The sequence below is a fragment of the Pituophis catenifer genome, unplaced genomic scaffold (assembly GCF_029215685.1).
Source record: "Pituophis catenifer annectens isolate HBS135680 unplaced genomic scaffold, rPitCat1.0.hap2 SCAF_4, whole genome shotgun sequence".
Taxonomy (NCBI): domain Eukaryota; kingdom Metazoa; phylum Chordata; class Lepidosauria; order Squamata; family Colubridae; genus Pituophis; species Pituophis catenifer.
The window spans coordinates 100,567,652-100,587,278 of NW_027256884.1; the positions used below are offsets into that span (position 1 = coordinate 100,567,652).

A 19,627-nucleotide genomic window follows, 5' to 3' on the forward strand; every position below is an offset into this window, starting at 1 on the left:
CTCCCGAACCAGTGCGAACTGGTAGCAACCCACCACTGTTTAAAAGTGACAATCAGCAACTTGAATTGGACCCAGAAGCAAATCGGCAACCAATGCAGCTCCTGCAAGAGAGGTGACGTATGCAAATCATGATTGGCACAAAACCATATAGGCCACTGCATTTCGACCAACTGAAGCTTCTGAATATTTTTCAGGGGCAACAGGATTCCTCCCATCTTCCATTGTTTTATTCATTTAACTTGTTTTCCTGAAGACATTTGTTCTGAACGAGATTGTGCAACTTTGCTCTTTTACATTTTATTTATATGATTCACAAGAACCTATTTTTACTTTCGGGATTTTTTCCCCCTCACTCTTCCTTGCTGACAGTGAAGAACTGAAGTTGACAAGTGTTGAATAGCAAAATAGCAATCTGAAACATCTTGAACTTCTAAGATCAGCCATAATATCAAGGCAAGAAAGAAAGATAAAGGTTTTGGAATGGCTCCATAGTTCTCAGATTATTATTATTATTGAAAATCTATGGGAGGAATTCAAACATCCTGTGCATGCAAGGAAATCTATAAATGGAAATGTTACTTCTTCGAAATGTGTTGAAAGTAGTGACTGAAAGCTGTATAAATGTTTGCACTACTTATTTTACTGCTATATTATTCTGAATCTATAAACAATTCGCACATAAGTAATTGTTTAACTTTGCTCCATGTAGACATTGTGTCAGATTCCATTCATATAGGAATTCATTGAAGTAGACTATTTGACCATAATATAATTTTCATCAATTCTTCATTTTTATCTGTCTTTATAAAGTTTCATCAATATTTGATGAAACGCTCTCGATCTGTGTCTACAATATCACTGCACTGGTTTTTTAAAACCATGATATTTTGAATAAAATATAATCAGATTGTCAGATAATCTTAATTCATAATAGATTAAATTACACTTGGCGCTAAATCAAAAGGGAATCAGGTTAAGGCTTAGTTTCAGATTTCTACTAATAATAATTATGGAATTATTAAGGAAAAAATCCAACCACTTAAATATTTTAAAAGTTTATTGATTTGAGTGGAAATTTTAGAATGTGTTAAACATGTTCCTTTGCTTTTTATATAATTAAGGAAGTGCATACTGACTTCCATATTCTTTGGGTTTTTACATTTTTAGCACGCACAAATCTCTTGAGCTCCTGGTCCTTTTATAAAGCCAGCTTCATCTCCTTTTCCTTACAGGACTCTAATTTGCTTTAGATAATCCATTTTGCTAACATGTGAAATAAAGGAAATTATATGATACTTTATACAGTCTGTTGAATCTCATTAGGAAATAGCTACTAATGTATCATAAATGTTGACATCTTTATAGTCTTTGGCTATACCCCTTCAATCTTTGTTGGATCCTCTTTGGATTAGTTATTATCTATCCATCGGCATCTTTAGTATATCAGTTTGATGTTGGGACCTCATTCTGAGTTCAGAATTGGTGATGCAGCTATTCAGAAGTGGGTTTCAGCAGATTCTGACCAGTTCTGGAGAACCAGTAGTGGAAATTTTGTGTAGTTCGGAGAACCGGCAAATACCACCTCTGGTTGGCCCCAGAGTGGGGTGGGAATGGAGATTTTGCAGTATCCTTCCCCTGCCATGCCCACCAAGCCACGCCCACCAAGCCATGCCACACCCACCAAGCCACACCCACAGAACCGGTAGTAAAAAAATTTGAAACCCACCACTGCAGCTATTGTATTCCCTGAGTACTTAATGTGCTGGAATTTGTTAGACATGAAGATCCTTATAAAAGTAGTCCTCAATTTATGACTGTTTGAAGTTACAATGCACCCCACAAAAGCTACTGATCACCTGATTTCAAAGCTATGACAGGTGTAACCCTCTCCACCCCATGGTCATGTGATCACATTTTGGGCACTTGGCAACTGGTTCACCTTTACGTTTATTTATTGCGCCGTTTGGTCATGTGACCATGATTTTTAATACTTTTGGCTGATTTGTGGTATTTACATCTGGTTTCTGGCAAACAAAAAACAAAAAAACCCATTGGGTAAAATGGATTCACTTTATGGTTGCAGCTTAATGACTAGTGCAAAAAATGTAAAATCGGGTCCAGTCATGTAATGACCCGCTAAATGACCACAACATATTACTGTAATTTTAGGCTCAATTACAGTCGAGGATTACCTCTATTGTTTTTTTTTTACTTCAAGGTTTACTTCAGTCCACATAGTCTAAATCAGTTGACCTGATAGGTTTGCTTAAAAGGAAAAATGAGCTATGTATTTAGTACTAAGAAGAGGACTATTTTATTCTGCTCCAATCAAAATCCTGGTTAAGGTGATAGCAACTCCAGATGTAAATTCTTCATCTGGAAAAATAGATCCCAATCCATAAAAAGAGCCCAAGAGCTGAAGAAATATTTTCATTTGTATTTCTGTTTAAACTAAAACATTTAGTTTTAGTTAACCACAGCCAAATAAAAAGGTAACAAAACTTGGCAAACATTATTACATTCTGCTTGTTTAGACATGTTTTTATTTATAGCTGAAAATATCCTTATGAATATATTCGATTGGTGGGATATTTGATTTGTGATACATAGATTTATATAAGCACTAAATACATGGTTCATATCTACTATTCATATATCCTTTATGAAATCATATGAGAAAAGCTGACTTTTTATATAGAGCACTGGACTGATTTTTGGAAAATTGCTAAAAGCAGGACGTATAGCAGGGCATGTAGAATAAAGTTAAAGAATAAATGAGCAGAATTCAGGAATATTTACTGAACCACTATTATTAGTGATCAAAGCTGAGCTATTGACTTAGAATGCTCAAAACAAAAAAAGTCACCACAAAGTATGCTCAAAACAAATATTCCAAACATCTTGTACTATTGTAAAATTCTTAAGTATCTGGAAATAGTTATTGTACAGATAGTTCTTGACTTATAACCGGTCATATCACACCTGTTTTACGTTCCAATAGATCAGTGGTCATTCCCATCATCATATTACTGCATCTTGGGTGCTCCATAACCATGTAGCATTTATGGATGCTTGCAGCAACCCCATGGTCACATAAATGTATTCTACGACAGTTTTGAAGAAAACAGACATGAACTATTATTTCAGTTAACAACCACAGATGCACTCAATGACCATGATGATTTGCTTAATGGCCATCTCAAACAGGTTGTAAAATCAGGTCAGCCACATAACTGATCTGCTTTACAATATCCTGAATTACTACCATGATGGGCAGGTTCTACAGGGCTACCTAGAATATTTTATTAATTCAACAAATGTTTATTGTATACATACTTATAAATCAGAACCATCATGGTATTCTTTTTCAGGATAAACAACATTGTGCAAAAGAAATTAAAGCTAGGAGATAGAGGAAGAGAAAAGAATTTAACTAGAACTATTTTACACCAATACATTCATTATGCTTTTCCATACTTTTCTATTCTGTAAGCCATCTTTACTTCCATTGTATCGATATACCACTTCAGGTTTTGATTTTAGTCTTTAAACTGAAGTTTAATCACAACTTTGTTGTGTTATGAAACTACCTCATTGTACCTCTTTTATATCAGTACCTCATATTTTTACTCAATATTATTTATTCTAAATACTGTCCATCTTGTTGTACCACATGCAATCCCACTAAATTCAATTCTGTGTTTCTTTTGACATATCCCCAAATCACACAGGGAAGCAATTAGACAACAAAGAAGTGAAAGGAGAATTCAAGCAGGCTAAGGTGATTTCAGCGAAATTGAATAAACTATTTGTTTTTGCCCTTACTACATAAGATATCTGGCCTGTATTGACTTTCTCAGGGAAAGAATTAAAACAGTTAAAGCAAATTAAGTTTACAAGAGCAGATATTATAGAACAACTTGAAATACTACTTAGTTAGAAAGCACCAAGCCCTGTTGGCATCCATTCAACAGATCTTAAAGAATTCAGATATGAAATTGCTGATCTTTAAGAAAAATTATCTAACCCTCAAATCCTGTTCTTCCAGGAGTCCTGGAAGATAGCCAATACAATGACAATAACTTTAAAAAAGAATTCAGGGGGAGATTTAAGAAATTATACGCCAATCAGCTTGGCCATCTAAAGGTTTGAACTAGCCACAGAGAAGAAGACGCCTTGCTGAAGGAAAATCAGTATGGATTCTGGAAAGATAAATATTGCTTCACAATGTATTAGTTTTTTGAGAGTTCAACAGGTACCTGAATAGAGGTGATCTATTTGCACTACATGCTTGGATTTTTTTTAAAAAATGACAGATTTCTTCATTAAAGAATTTTAAGTATATTTGGCAGCTATGGGATAACAGGACCTACATTTTGTTGGTAACTAGTTAAAAAAGAGAAATAAAAATAAATTTAAAAATAGAAATAAAAAGATCCACTTCCTTAGTGAAAAGAAACAAGTAGAGCTTCTCAAAAATATGTATTGAATCATGAGTATCTGCAGGAGGGACAAGAGGCAAATGACAAAATGTATGTCATAACATTTTATACAAGTATGTAAGCAGTGGAGTTTATTTATGATGTGATGCATTTTGTCAACTTCATGCTACCCTGGTTGGGACCAGTTCTTTTTAAATTTTTAATCAATGACTTCTACCAGAGATATGCAGCTGTTTGTACCGAAATTGAAAAGGTGTCATGGAGGGGGGTTAAAGCACACACACACACACATACACACACATACACACACACACACACACAGAGAGAGAGAGAGAGAGAGAGAGAGAGAGAGATTGTATATATAATGATTGGATTAAATATAGTTGATTATTAATTCTTACATTGTTAACTACTGTTTCCTTTCATTATATTCCAAATCATATTTCAAATTGGCAGTGTCTTTGGAAGGACTCTGGAAGACCACACGCAAGTTGTGTTCAGCAATATAATTTTCCTACATTTTATTTAATATATTGTTTTATTTTATCTCTTCCTTTCCTATCCAGGTTGATCCATGAAGTTGAATTTCTATTATTAAGTGCTCTGTGATAGCTTATGGGAACTCCGGTTGGTATTTTTTGGTCCATATTCCTCTGCGTGGGATGACAATGATACCAGAGGGGGAAAGATTAATTATTGCTATTGCATGTTTGCTTTTGACATCTGCTAACTGCATTACAAATTTGGGTGAGTGATTGTTTCCTCTATTTTTTTTATCTATGTAGCTGATGCATTTTCAGGTTCTTGATTTTATTTGCAATTTTTGTTTGTAATTTTTAAAGAACCATGGTTTTATATTTGATATTTATGAGTTTCTACTGCTGCATATACTGCCTATTCCTTAGTCATAATTCTTATCAACTTCCTGTAAACTGACTATTCTGCCTACATATGATTAATTTGTTTACATTCAGTAAACACTGAATGAGCTCCTGAGTGAGCAACCAAACATATTTATCTAATTCAAAAGTACCATTAATCTGATTGTCCACTGGGGATGATAAAATAGCAAGGGATTATTGTCAGCTTGTAACTGTTCTGGGGAATATGAATAACATTGTTTTTTAAAAAAGATACTGGATCAAGGTTTTTGGTATAATACATATTTACTTTTATAACCGCTGTTACTCCAAGTTTCCTTAAATTGACATGGAAGCAAATGTGATTATTGTGGAGCAACATGTTCTCCACCTCCCAAAGATGTAGAGTGGATTCCTGTGGTGGGATTCAAATTTTTATACTACCGGTTCTGTGGGTGTGGCTTGGTGGGCCTGGCAGGAAAGGATACTGTAAAATCCCCATTCCCACCCCACTCCAGGGAAGGATACTGTAAAATTTCCATTCCCTCCCCACTTCAGGGGAAGGTTACTGCAAAATCCCCTTTTCCTCCCGATCAGCTGGGACTCAGGAGGCAGAGAATAGATGGGGGCGGGGCCATTCAGAGGTTGTATTTATCGGTTCTCCGAACTACTCAAAATTTCCGCTACCAGTTCTCTAGAACTGGTCAGAACCTGCTGAATACCACCTCTGGTGGACTCACAGTTGATTGCTTAAGGACAGACGAGACACAAAACAATGGAGCAGGAGATAGCTGAACATGCCAGTATTTACTTGCAGAGACATTCAGCATTACAGTCCTATTTAGATTAGGACGATATATATCTGAAAGTTTAGTATTTCAGTAGATACCTTCACATTTTCTTGCCAAGAAATAACTAGCTCTTGAATGCCATAAAGCCTTAAGCTTGTAATTTCTTGTACAGGGGAAGTCAAGTAGTTAAGTAATTAAAGTGGAAGTAGCTGATCTACTTTATGAGGACTTTACCTGTCTTCCTTTGCAGGTGATTCTCTTCATGTCTCTGTCCAACCTGATTCTATTGTCCAGAAGCATGGTGGCTTGGTGACTCTGGGATGTGTGGTTGAGCCTTTGGGAATAAATGTTACTTGGAGACTGAATGGAAAGGAGCTGCTTCAATCAGATGATGTTCTAGGAATCCATATTGATCAAAGATTGCTCACCATTGCTGCCTTAAACAATCACACAGTGGGTCGATACCAGTGCATAGCCCGCATGTCTGAAGGTGTTGTTGCCAGTGTTCCTGCCACGGTAACATTAGCCAGTAAGTAGCTTTGAATTTGTTTTTTCAAAATTTTTGACTTGCCTCAGCAAGGGAACATAGTTTCATTGCTCAGAGTTAGATGAAACAGGCATCTCTTGTACATAGAGGAAGCATTTAAATTCTGTCCTTCCGTTGGATTGATGTCCATGTCAGAACATGGCCTTTGTCAAAGATGCTTATCAGACTGGCCAGAGGAAATATGTGTAAATAACAATATAACAATGATGATCTTAATCTGTAGGAGGACAGATTCAAGTTGAATATTAGGGGGGGGGGAAACTTCCTAACATGGGCAGCTCCTGTACTGAGCATGGTATTAGATTTGATAATCTAAATCAGTGCCTCCCAACCTTTTGGGCACCAGGGACCAGTTCTATGCGGAGAGGTTTTTCTGCGGACTGGAGGGAATGGGGTTTCTCATGCTGCCTGCATCCCATGGATAGGACTTCATTTGTTTGCATTGCCCAGTTTCTGGCATGCCAAGGCACCAAGCTTGTGACCGTGGACTGGAGGTTGGGGACCTCTGATCTAAATGGCCTCTTCCAATTTTAGGATTTGATATAAACACTTAACCGTGATGAAGGAGGCATCACAGAATTTAGCCCATATCAACACTTTCAAATTAGGATGTGCCTCCTATTTAGTAAATCATGCACAATCAAATTGGGTTATGTTCAAGAGTCAAGAGTTCTGAGGAACAGACCTGCAGGGTAAATGCTATTACCTGCATTCATGAGTTGACGAACTCTTCACGTTGTCTGTTTCAGAAATAAGAGGAGCTCTTTAGGGAAACGGGGGGAAATGAGAGTACAGAAAGAAAAATTGTTTTAAAAAGTTTGAAGGAGATATGTTTGTAAAATGGAGCCTGGTTTTGTTGCAATGCCAAAAAAATATTGGCTTGCTATCAAAATATTAATCAGAAATGAAATGTTTAGGCTGGGTTGGGATAAAAAGGGAGAAGCACAATAAGAGCGAAAGAGCAACTCTAAAGCTCTGTGGGAGAGGCCCACTATTGGACTGAAGCCTTTGGGGGATTTGGACTGAGCTCTGCAGCTAGATTAAGTTTCAAAGAACATGGTTTCCATTTAAGAGTAGAAATGTAGAAAGTGCTGCTTGCTCTGCCTCTTAATGCATTTATTTTGCTTATGGGCCTCCCTAGTGGTCATTTTTTAAAAAATATGGAAAAATAGTAATTGATTAGCCTACCTACCTATGGCTTTTCCCCACTTCTGTTTGCTGAGTTCCTCTGAGATACTGAGGAGCTTTGTGCAAAGGTGGTTCTTCTTAAAAAAAGGGCATATTTATCCCAAATATTGAAAAGTATTTCATTCATGAATCTGGAGTAGACATGCTGCAATTAACCCTTTCAAAAGGCATCACTTGAGCATTAAACTTTGCCTCATCTGGTATCAAAGACAGTTAAGAATTCATGGCACTCATTCATTCTAATTAAATTGTATGCACCTCTCCCTGCCTGTCTTTTGAATATGTTCCTGTAGGTCTGAAATAAAAGGCAGAATTATTAACAATTTCCTAAAGATTACATTGTTTAGAAACCTTTAAAAAATCAGCCTCCTTAAGTTAATTCTTTCAGGACTTCTAAAGTGTAACGTTACCACCAAATTGTAACCATTCAGGGTAACCATTAAGTTATGTAAGATATTGCCTCTTAGACTCTGGGATTCTAGCTCCAAGCGATATAGTCACATATGGGATAAGGAGGCAATGTACTTGTTCCCTTTTCCCTAGAAACAACAGCAAATTCTGTATACTTTTCTGGCAAGAAAGAGGGTTCAGATAACTGAGCAGGAGAGGGAAAAGGGTAATAATGAGGAAAGCTGTAGATGGTGCTGTTGGCATCTTTGAAATGAAAATAAATTCTTCCTTTCTCTCCCTATACACCTAAATTATGGGCTTGCAGCCAGTCAGTGCCCAGCACAATGGGACTATCTAAAGAAATTGTAATATAGAATGGCAAGAATTTTGCATGATCATTTATTGTCAGTTTCAAAAGTGTTGTGTGTTTCAAAATAAGACCAGCTTGGGGCGCTTGCCTGAAAATAGTTTCCACAAGCATTGGTTTTTCTAATTACTATGTAGGCAGTTTAAATAATTGCACTGTGCCTTGTCTATGAAATTGGTTTATGCACCCAAATCTACAAGAGCTGCGAAAACCAGAAATTGAATGAAGAATAACAAGCATAATGAAATACACCTGCCTGATGTCAGTTAATTGTCTGAGCACACTCCTGCTGAGGTCTTCATGGGAGCTGTGAAGTTTCCCAAAGACAAGGCTTTGAAGTTATTTGGGCACTTGCTTATTATATAGCCTGCAGCTCCACAGATATGGCAATTTGTAGCTGACTCAGAGGTCTGAAATTTAGTGGTGCAAGTCTTGGCTAGGTGTCCTGTGGCTCCACAGTAGAAAATGAACTTAGTTCTTTTCTCTGATATTGACAAGAATCTTATTCTGGTCCTATTTGCTTGAGTTCCCTGATGTAGTCATCTAAGGAGGCCTTGTGGGTGGCAGGGATGGCCTTAACATTTCCTATTGTGGACTGACCTATATACAACATTGGAAAAGTTCTTCCAAATTTTCTAGTATGAAATCTAGTAATCTAGAAATCTGGTATTTCATTAATTTATCTCTCAGTTCATCAGCGAAGACTCAAAACTAGTCAGTCAGAGCAAGATCATTCTACCCCACATCTCTGGCATACAATTGAAAATCTAGTATGTACTGACAAATTTCTTTGGCTCCTTGTTTCAAATTTCTCAGTTTGCCATTGCTCTTCTAATCATATCCCAAAATACAGTTTTAAATATTTGCATGAAGTTATAATAATAATCCAATAACTAACTGATCACTGAGCAGCACATTTCCCTGCCCCTTCTCTCATGAAACTCAGAACAAGTCATCCTGGAGCAATCTTTAAAAAATCCTGCTAGCTGATTTGCTACAGATAATTCATACTGAGGAATTGATCCTGATCTTATATTCTGTCAAAGATTATAAATTCTTCTATTCCCCACCAGTTAGTTAGAACTGAGGAAACTTCTTGGATGAGAAGCAAAACATTTTCAACGGAAAAAAAGAAGAAAGTCCAGTTGCCTTTTGAAAAAAGCACCTTTGGGACAACCATGACTTGGATGATCAAGAATCTCCATAGACAGAAAGCTGCTAGAATTTCCCTTTCTCTTCTCTTAGACCACACTGAGTTAAGATTTCTTTTTAATCTCTTTCTCACATTTAGTTTTTTCCTAAGGGTGAGATTTTGTTTCTTATCTCTTTTTGGTGCTAATAGCTTTTGCATTCCTTCACTATCTCTAGACTATCTTCTTTCTATTATATCCCCTCTCGTTGCCTAATATTTAGGACCATGGGTAGTTAAACTCTAACCAGGAACCAGTTGCACAGAGATGTAGAGTTGCTTTCAGCGTGGCATAGAGTGCAATCCATGGAAGTATTCACAGTTAAGTCTCAATATTTTTCAGTCTTTGGCCAAAATGAAATGAAAGAAGGCTTTCAAACTGTACAGACTACAGCTGTGAATTTATCTGAGTCCTTCAATGATATTTGGAGATCTTTCTTCAGGGGTCCTTGCTGAGGTTCCTCAAACAAGGTCACCCATGCTACTAACTTATTGTCATAATCTTCATTTTCATTCCAAATTTTTAAAATAAGTTAGAGTTTGGAATTTTAAGTGTCTGCTTTATACTGAAATGTTGACTTTTATATGAAGGAAATAGGTGGTTAAGAAGTTTGATATAAAACTCCCTATTTACCACCCTGTTGTGTGTGTGAGTGTGTGTGTGTGTGTGTGAATAATACTTGGATTTCTATTAAACTATTCTTTGTTAACTTAATTTAATAGTTTCTATTAAACTATTCACATTCTATGAATAGTTTCATAATTGCTCAAGTTCTGATATTTGATATATTCAAAATATGATAAATATTTGTTGAAATAAAAATATATGATGTTTCTTCAATAAAATCCCTTTTTCCCAAGATGAATTTTATTATCTCTGACAAACTAGCATAAGACTAGTTGTATATATAGTATATAGAATTTTGGGTAACTAGTATAAATTCCATTTTAAATTCTTGAAATTTGAAAGCTACTGCATCTCAAAATTTCCTGAAATTAATACAAGTTCAGGCAAGACATGTATGGGAAAGCTTCAATGAATTCAATAAATATATAATTGACATATTTATCAATGCCCTTAAAACAGGCTAGTTCTAGTGTAAGAAGAACTGATTCTGAAGATAATGTACCATTTTGATTCATACCAAGGAAACATTCCACTGCATTGGTATGGTTTGAAAACATTGGCAGCTGTCTTTAACTGTAATATGCTAAAATATTACAGTTGTAATTAGCTATCATCTCTTGTTATTAATTTGGTGCACAGTTATAATAGGATAGTGCAGTTCTACATTCTGATGCTCAGATTTGAAAGAATTCTCTCAAAACAATATTCAACTCATTTTATTTTCTTTCACAAAATACCAATGGGCAATGACCCCTACTCAAGATATCTTTGGGGACCTATGTTTATTTGCAGCTGTCTTTTCAATGACAACAAAATGCCTCATTCTTCACTTTGCTTCTGCCAGGGCCTCTAATCTAATCAGTCCCTTGATGCAGGTTTTGGCTCCATATTGAAAAGCCATTCTGATCAAGTAGATGCTTTGATAAACTAACAATTTCCAGTGTAGAATGAAGAGGTGCATATATGCAGGATGAAGAAATATGTATGAAATAATTGTGGTTATATAACTTTTTTTAAACTTGGTGTGTAAGTGTGAATACAAGAAAAATTATGTACTCTGATAAAATTCAGTTTTGATACGACTTGCAAATAGCTGGATTGGATTTAGTCATAGTATTTTTATGATATATCAATATAATGGTCACCTATAGTTCTTATAGTCAGAGACTGGTCTCTGTGTCACCTCAATTAGTCTACAAAAGTTATAGAATCAATACAGTAGTGTTGTATAAGAACTCTTTGGGCAAAAGAGCAGGGGAAGGTTTAGAAAGATGTAATAGGAAACTTCAAGCCTCTTCTTTCAATTCAATCATATCATGATTTTTTACAAATATATATCCTATGCTAAAGGCCAGAGATTTCAACCAGAGATTTAAAGAAGTGAATACCATCAAAAACTAAGACAAATTATTTTTATTTCTTTATTTATTAAATTTATTTGCTGCCCATCTCAGTATTGAGTGACTCTTGATCCTGTTTAAAGTTTAATGGAAGCCATGCAGAAAGTCCCCCTATACTGTTTAAATGCTGTTTAGCTGGAGGTTATAGTGGAATATCTCATATCCTGCACTTCAAATTTTTCTCAAATTTTTCTCTTTGCCATCCTTTATTAACTTTATTTTCCAAAATGACCTTTTATTATTTTTCATATTGTGGTATATTTAAAAATCTGGTGACTTTATAATGCATTTTTAAGAACAGTTCACTCAATCTAGTTCATTAGTCTTATAAAATGGCTGTCATTAGAAAATTTCCTATTCACAAAAAGCTACCATGGTAGACGTAATCACAAAATTTATCAGAAAAAAAGTGGACATGATTGCTAACTGTCATCCAGTTTTTCTCCTCAGAATGATCTCTTTTATCCAAGCTGCTGGAAATACTTCTGAGCAAAGAATTGGGCTGTAGTCCTCATTATTCATATTTTTAAAAGTGACAGTTGAGCTTTGTTAAAGCACAAAAGCATTCCTTTAACTAAACATTATCTTAGAGGCTGATATTTACTTTGCAGCACTGCATATTTCTTTTTTAATTAAAAAGACTTTTTAGAATAAGCAAAGACTAAAATTGAGGTCATTAATGTATACTATAGCGTGGATTCCTGTTTGGGTCTGTGTAATCTTGTGCCATTTCATTGGGTCATTCTAAATATTCTTTGCCAGAAAAAGGTGAAGCATCCATTGACAAGTGAAATTTTTACCAACAGATAGTAGAAATTGCAGACAGGTGCATCACCTACCTTTCAAGTTTCACATGTGTGGTAGAAAACTGGGTTCTGTTAAAACCCAGTTTTTACTTCAGCATGGGTCTACTTTTTACTTTCAAAGATATAGCTGAAAGTTAGCAGAAGAGATAGGTTAGGTTGCATATCTAGGATTGTATCAAGTTTTGGACATCACTTATTAACTGGAACAGGATTAGAGAAGGGCAGTGAGGATAATCAGTGGGTTATAAGTTAAGTCGTATAAGAAAAGATCAAAGAAACAGAAAAGGTTGTTCTGAGAAGACTGAAAGCCGGGATGGCCACAAGATACCAAAGGGGAGAAATAACAATATATCTGTGATGAAGCCATTATTAAAATATGTAATCATAGTTTTCACTTGTGAATGGATGCTTCACCTTTTTCTGGCAAAGAATAGTTCATCTGTTTGCTACAGATGTTACTATGGAGAGGGATATGATAACACATACCTGAAATTATATGATCTATATTTTCTCTGATCCCAGAATTCAGGTCATAGAAGAGTGAATTTCAGTTATAGGAAGGCTGATTCCAATTAAGTGATGAGAAACATTTCCAAATAATGAATAACATCTAATTGTAGAACCAATTATCCACATAGGTTTGATTTTACTGAATGTGTGCAGGTAAAGGCTACACAGCTATCAGTTGTGTATGTTTTAATTTGGATTCTTGGACAGGGCAAGAGATCAATGACCTAATTGGTTCTTTCCAATTCTGTAATTTAAAGACTTCTTCATGCATTGCTTCTTCTTGAAAAGAAGTTTACCTTTAAAATTATAATCTGTGATGGTCTGCAGATCGTTTCCTTTAGAATAAGAATTATGCTAAAATTGCTTTAATCTCCTCTTTTTGTATGCTTAGTAGTGGTTAGATAGATATTTTCCTATGGGCCCGCACCATCTCCAAAAAATCTCTATTGTACTAACAAGTTATTTGGAGGGGGAAAGGAGAACAGAATACATCATTACATTCTAGGAGTTTATTTTATACTTTTAAGATTATTTTATTATTGTGAAACTATAGTTTTCTCTTTCTAGAGCCACAAATGTCTTCTAATTGTAGAAATGTAAATTTTCTTTTGCAAAGAAAGTTTTCAAATTGTATTGCAAAACTCTGGAACTGTTATCTTTTCTCATGGATTCAAATACTTAAAAAGAAAACAAATTGGTTTTTTTTTCTTATTTTTCTGCCAATAATTTTGAAGCCTTCACAATACTCGTAGGGCTCAACTATCGCTGTGATGAATTTGGACCACCAGGATGGACATTTTTTTAAAAAAATCCGGCTCATATGTTGTTGATCGGAGAAATGTGTGCTGTGAACAGCCAAGCTCTATCTTTACTTTTTTTACTTTCCACTCTTATCCTTCTTTAAAACTTTATGGCATGAAAAAAGGGAAATGAGAGAATAATTCCAGCACTCTTCTCTTCCCAAACACCATTTTCACATTAGGAAGAATGGAAACTTTTGCAGAGAAGAATTAACTTTAATCTATCTGCAGTATCCCATGGAAACAGCTCTCCCTCCTAAATTTGACTTTAAAGGATTAATTATTTTAACTGAAGTTTACCTGCAACGTCGTCTTTTGTTTGGCATTTATTAATTATTTTCAGTTGTACAATGCCAAGACATTCTTAAAGTATTAAACATGTTTGCTGCAAATCATTTTTATGTCTTTGTTAAGCCTTTCCCCTCCCTCTTTCCATGAATCCAGGCGCTAGCACTGAAATAGTCTCCTGACAGCTAATACATTTTGCATTTTGGAAGGCTTTTTGCTATACTGCCAAGGGAGCTGTTTTTTATTTTAAAATGTTTTTGAAGCAATCTTGCTTTAATTAGCCTGTTTGAGAAATTTCATGTCACTTTTCCATGAGCGTGGGTGGGAGAACCTTGGAGCCAGATCTGTCTTTTACTGTTGGAGAGCTGATATAAATCCCAGAGAATGAAAACAAAATTTTCCACTCTCCCATTCTGCCAATAGAGACTTGCAGTCTCTTCTGGTTTCTGCTGTCCAAACTCCCTAAATACTTGCCCTGAGCTAGTCCAACTTGTGATAGTAACACCTTCTTATTTTTCCAAGGCATATGAAGGGGAGTCTAACTCAGTGTTATAAAATTTCCAAGCAAATGGGCCAGGTTCTCCAGCTATAAAAACAAGGAGAAACTACTGCTTTTAAAATTGTTTAATTTTTGGAAGAAATTCTTTGTTTTCAGAATATGTAATGGAAATAAGTTGTGATTTAGAAACGGTAACTAAAATAATATTGAGTTTTATTTTCACAGTGATAAAGTAAGGAAACAACTGATACAGTATTTCTTTTCAATGTAACTAATATTAAAATATAAAGTGCTTTGAAGCTGGTAATCCTATGATTTCAATTTGGAACATGGATAAACTGTTGTTTTGCATGAAGTTCTGTTTATAGCATGTTTCTCAAACTTTTTTGAACTTACATTCTCCTGTTCTAAATATATAACTAGCATATGGCAACTTTCAACCAAAGAATTATCATTTAATCTTCAGATTAATGTTCAGTATGCATAAACCCTACAGCTGCAGGCAAAATTCTGGGAAGTTATATAGAACCTAAAAATTCCAAACAGACTTCAGAAGGCCAGTACAGGAAATATTTGGCCCTCACATAGGAATAGTATTTCTTTTTGAGCTCTTGGTTTTATTAATAACCTAAATAACCTATTTATTTCAACTAGCTGGGCTGGCTTGAGTTAAATTTTAAATTGATTTTAAATTGGGTTGTTTTAATTTACGGCCAAAATATCTAATTATTTTAAACTGTTTTTAAATTTTGTATGTCCTGTTTTTTACTGTTCACCGCCCTGAGTCCTATTTGGAGAAGGACGGTATAGAAATTGAAACAAACAAATAAATAAATAAATAAATATTCAGTTAAGTGTTGTTATCAGATAAAACCAATGTGGGCTAGTGAGATGTTTAAGATCCTGCTGACCTACTGCATTGGAGCATACAGTCACTGCAGTCATGATTTATAGTAAAGGTTTACCTTTATCTTCAAGCATTTCGAGTGCTGGATTTTATGAAACATCTTACTCTAAGTGCAAAACCGGCTATTTTCAACATTTGAAGCTTTAGCTCAAAATGCTTTAAAATATATCAAATATCCTATGCTGCACACAGAAAAAATCATTTCACCAAATTATATGCTGGAAGCATTTCAGAATATTTGCATATTCTATTCGATAATCCTTAGAAGTATTTGTTTTCTAAAGTTTTCTAAATTAAAAAATGCACTAGTCAAGGTCATTAAGGCATAATAACTACTTAATATATATCACTGCATTTTGCTGTCTACAAAAATATGTATCTGTTTTATTGGGAAAATAAGCATAGACAATGACTTTGGATTCCCTGGATTAAATTAAGTATATTTTTGGAAATGTTTATTCAATGATTATAGTTACAGTGCCTTGAATATATATATTCATTTGTTCTACTTTTAGAATGCATTGTTTCTTCTAAAATTTTACTGTAATTTTAATAGATCTCAAAGACTTTAAATATGATGGTCAGCATGTAATAGAAGTTGATGAGGGAAATACAGCTGTGATTGCCTGTGACCTTCCTGAAAGCCATCCAAAAGCCCAGGTTCGCTACAGTGTGAAGCAAGAATGGTTGGAGGCCTCTAGAGGTGAGCCTTGATTGATGGTGGAAAGAGAAGCAGCTGAATTAATCATGGTTAGTTTATCCTACTTCAGCCCAGACAACCTGCAGATAAGTGGATTTCAGTTTTCAAAATTCTAAGCAGTGACATGCTGGCTATAGAAGTCAATGCATTTGAAGACATCCACATTAGGGAAGATAATAGTTCTGTTCTTCTAATCAATTTCAATATCCCCCTATGTTTTCTTGTTTATCTGTGCAGTTGTTCTGAGCTTTAACAAGATACTCTAGGTATTATTACACAAGACTCCATGGTTACACACACATTTCTGTCTATTATCCAGTAGCAATTTCATAACTTTATTATTATCTTTATCACATTAACATGATGTTAAACATAGCCTGTAAAAAGTACACTTGACTGCCAGAAAATTTTAGGAATGAGTGGATCATACCATACTTATGTCTGATGTCAAAGGAAGGTATAAGGAATCTTAGAGATGTTAGATACTGATTATTGAGTCATTTTTAAGCCAAGCTTTGTTCCATTCCACCAATCCACAACAGATATATCAGATAACAGGAGGGAATATTTTAGTTGGAAATAAGTGTATATGAAAATATTGAAGTTGGGAATTTGACAGCTGTTCCAATCGCTTCTTGGCTGAACTGCACAACTACATATACACAGCCAGATGCAAGGGCTGGTAGAAAGATCAATATAATTCCAATTAAAATATATTTAGATACCGTGGTTTTTTTTAAAAAAAGGTCACAAAGTATATTAAATTTGCAAGTAGTTGACATGTACACTAGATAAACCTTCTAAAACCTCGTATTTTATGGAGTTCAAGGCTTTAGGAAGTTTCTATGCATTTTTCCCCATTTTCTTTTCCTTTTAGTTGACTTTGAGGCAAAAGTTATACATTGCCACAATAGTATGAGAACTGTTCCACTATGGTCCATTTTAAAATAAGCATGTTTTAATATGAGATAGACTGTTTTGTTACAGTTCTAAGCCATATTTCTCCATTTATTGTTGTCTGAGATTTTCAAGTTAATAGGTAATTCAAATGACTTAATTTTTGCTGCAAACGTAGCCAAAAGATTTCATTTTCTATCCATATCATGGTAGAACTTGTGAAGTAGAAATGCTTCTTTTTTCAGAAGATAGTTCTGAATGATTTCTTTATCTTAATAGACAACTACTTGATCATGCCATCTGGGAATCTTCAGATAGTCAATGCCAGCCAGGATGATGAAGGAACTTACAAATGTGCAGCCTATAATCCTGTTACCCAAGAAGTAAAAACATCTGTGTCTAGTGAAAGACTCCGTGTGAGACGTAAGGCAGTATTTCTGAATATTCAGCTCTTTTGGTTCAAAACTGTTGAATAATGGCATCCCTAGTCTGTAAAAGTTCAGTAGCATTCAGCATAGGCTGTCTTCCTTTGTTCACCTTTTATGATCTCATATTCATATGTGGAATTTTTTGTGCAAGTCTATTAAATTTCGTATGACTGCTTCTAAGATTGCACTTCATTTTTGTAAGTATTTCTGTGAGTTACAGCCATTTGTCTTCCCTCCCATTGCTCCTTGTAGTCTCATATTTTACTGTGTATTCCTGGATAGTCAAAATACAGTTGCCTGCCCTTAGGAAAAAGAAATTATAAAGATGCTTCCTAGATTAGTTATTCCCAGAAAAAGTAACTAATAGAAGCTGTTGTAGCTTCTAAATCTTTTGGCTGCAGAGGTAAAACTAGATAAAGAGAATCCAGTTAAACAAATGAGTCAAAACATGCTTATTCACTTTGAGGAAAATGATCCCAAACTATATCTTTGTGTGTGGCAAAAGTATGTGAATCTCTAGGACAGGGCTGTCAAACTCCCGGTCCACGGGCCAGATGCGTCACGCACTGGCCACGCCCACTCCCTTTTTAGCGAAGGGGGAAAAGTCCCAATACATCACGTGATGCTGCCATGACGACGTGAGTTTGACACCCCTACTCTAGGACTATCAGCTCATTTGAAGGTAAAATTAAAGTCAGATGTTTCAAACAATGGGATGATAATCAGGTGTGAATGTGGGAGGACTTGCCTTACTTAAATCACAGAATTCTGAATATTCTCTATCAGGATCTGATCTTCACAACACAGGTGTGCTGGAAGTGTGGTGTGACTTCAGTAAAGGAGATTTCTGAGAACATATGATAAACAGTTGTTGATGCTCACTATGCTGGAAAAGGTTATAAAATTATTTGAACTCTACCAGTCCATTGTTAGGCATATTGTGTACAACTGGAGGCAATTCAGTACAATTGTTACCCTCCCAGGAGTTCACCAACCACACCACACCAACCACACCAAGAGCAAGGCACTTGGTTTCATCTAGGCAAGGTGCTAGGTTTCAAACCACCAGAGTCATATCTAGAGCTAAAGATCTTTCTTGCATTCATGTGTTTGGTCTCACTCATTAGGAGAACACTGAATAAGAATGGTATGTATGGCAGGGCTGCAAGGAAAAAAACATTACTCTCCAAAAAGAACATGGTTGTCTGTCTATAATTTGCAAACAACTATGGAAAACCCAGAACGTTATTGAACAAATAGTGGATGGATGAGACAAAATAGAATTTTTTTGTCTTGAATCAAAAGCATTGTTTGGCAAAAGGCAAACACTGCACTCCAATCTGGTGGCAGCAACAGTATCATTTTTGGGCCTGCCTTGCTGCCTCTGGACCAGGATGGCTTGCCATCAATGACAGAACTATGAATTCTGAATTGTACCTGCCAATTCTAAAGGAAAATGTCAGGTTAGAGGTTCCTGAACTAAAACTCAAGTTGTATAACCAAAGAATCGTTAAAGCAGAAGAAAGTTAATATTGAGGTGGCCAAATGGAAGTCCTGACCTTAATTCAATAGAAATGTTGTAGAAGGACCCAGAGCAGGACATTCATGTGAGGAAGTCCATCAACATCCTTGAATCAAAACTGTTCTGTGAAGAGGAATGGACTCAAATTCCTCCAAGCCAATGTACAGGATTGATCAACAGTTATCAGAAATGTTTAGTTGCTGTTATTGCAGCTTAGTAGAACGTACCAATTACTGGAAGCAAAGGTTCACATATTTCTATCACACAGAAAGATGTAACTTTGGATAATTTTCTTCAATTAATCAATGAACAAGTATAATGTTTTTGACTGTTTTGTTTAATTGAATTCTCTTTATTTAGAATTTATATAGAGGTCAGGTTTTAAATCATACTTATGCAGAAATATTGGACATTCAAAAGTTCACAAACTTTTAAGGTAGTAAATATATTTTAAAAAATCACAGAAAT

The 19,627-nt window shown here is 35.3% G+C and overlaps 1 protein-coding gene across 1 annotated transcript in view; it reads left to right on the forward strand.

The window, feature by feature from the left end:
* The first annotated feature begins 5,104 nt into the window (after nucleotides 1-5,104).
* Nucleotides 5,105-19,627, forward strand: part of BOC (BOC cell adhesion associated, oncogene regulated) — a 33,647-nt gene continuing 19,124 nt past the window's right edge. The window contains exons 1-4 of the mRNA XM_070943809.1: nucleotides 5,105-5,189; nucleotides 6,344-6,622; nucleotides 16,169-16,315; nucleotides 17,489-17,632. Coding sequence (XP_070799910.1) covers nucleotides 5,105-5,189; nucleotides 6,344-6,622; nucleotides 16,169-16,315; nucleotides 17,489-17,632 — 655 coding nt within the window. The remainder of the gene's footprint in view (nucleotides 5,190-6,343; nucleotides 6,623-16,168; nucleotides 16,316-17,488; nucleotides 17,633-19,627) is intronic.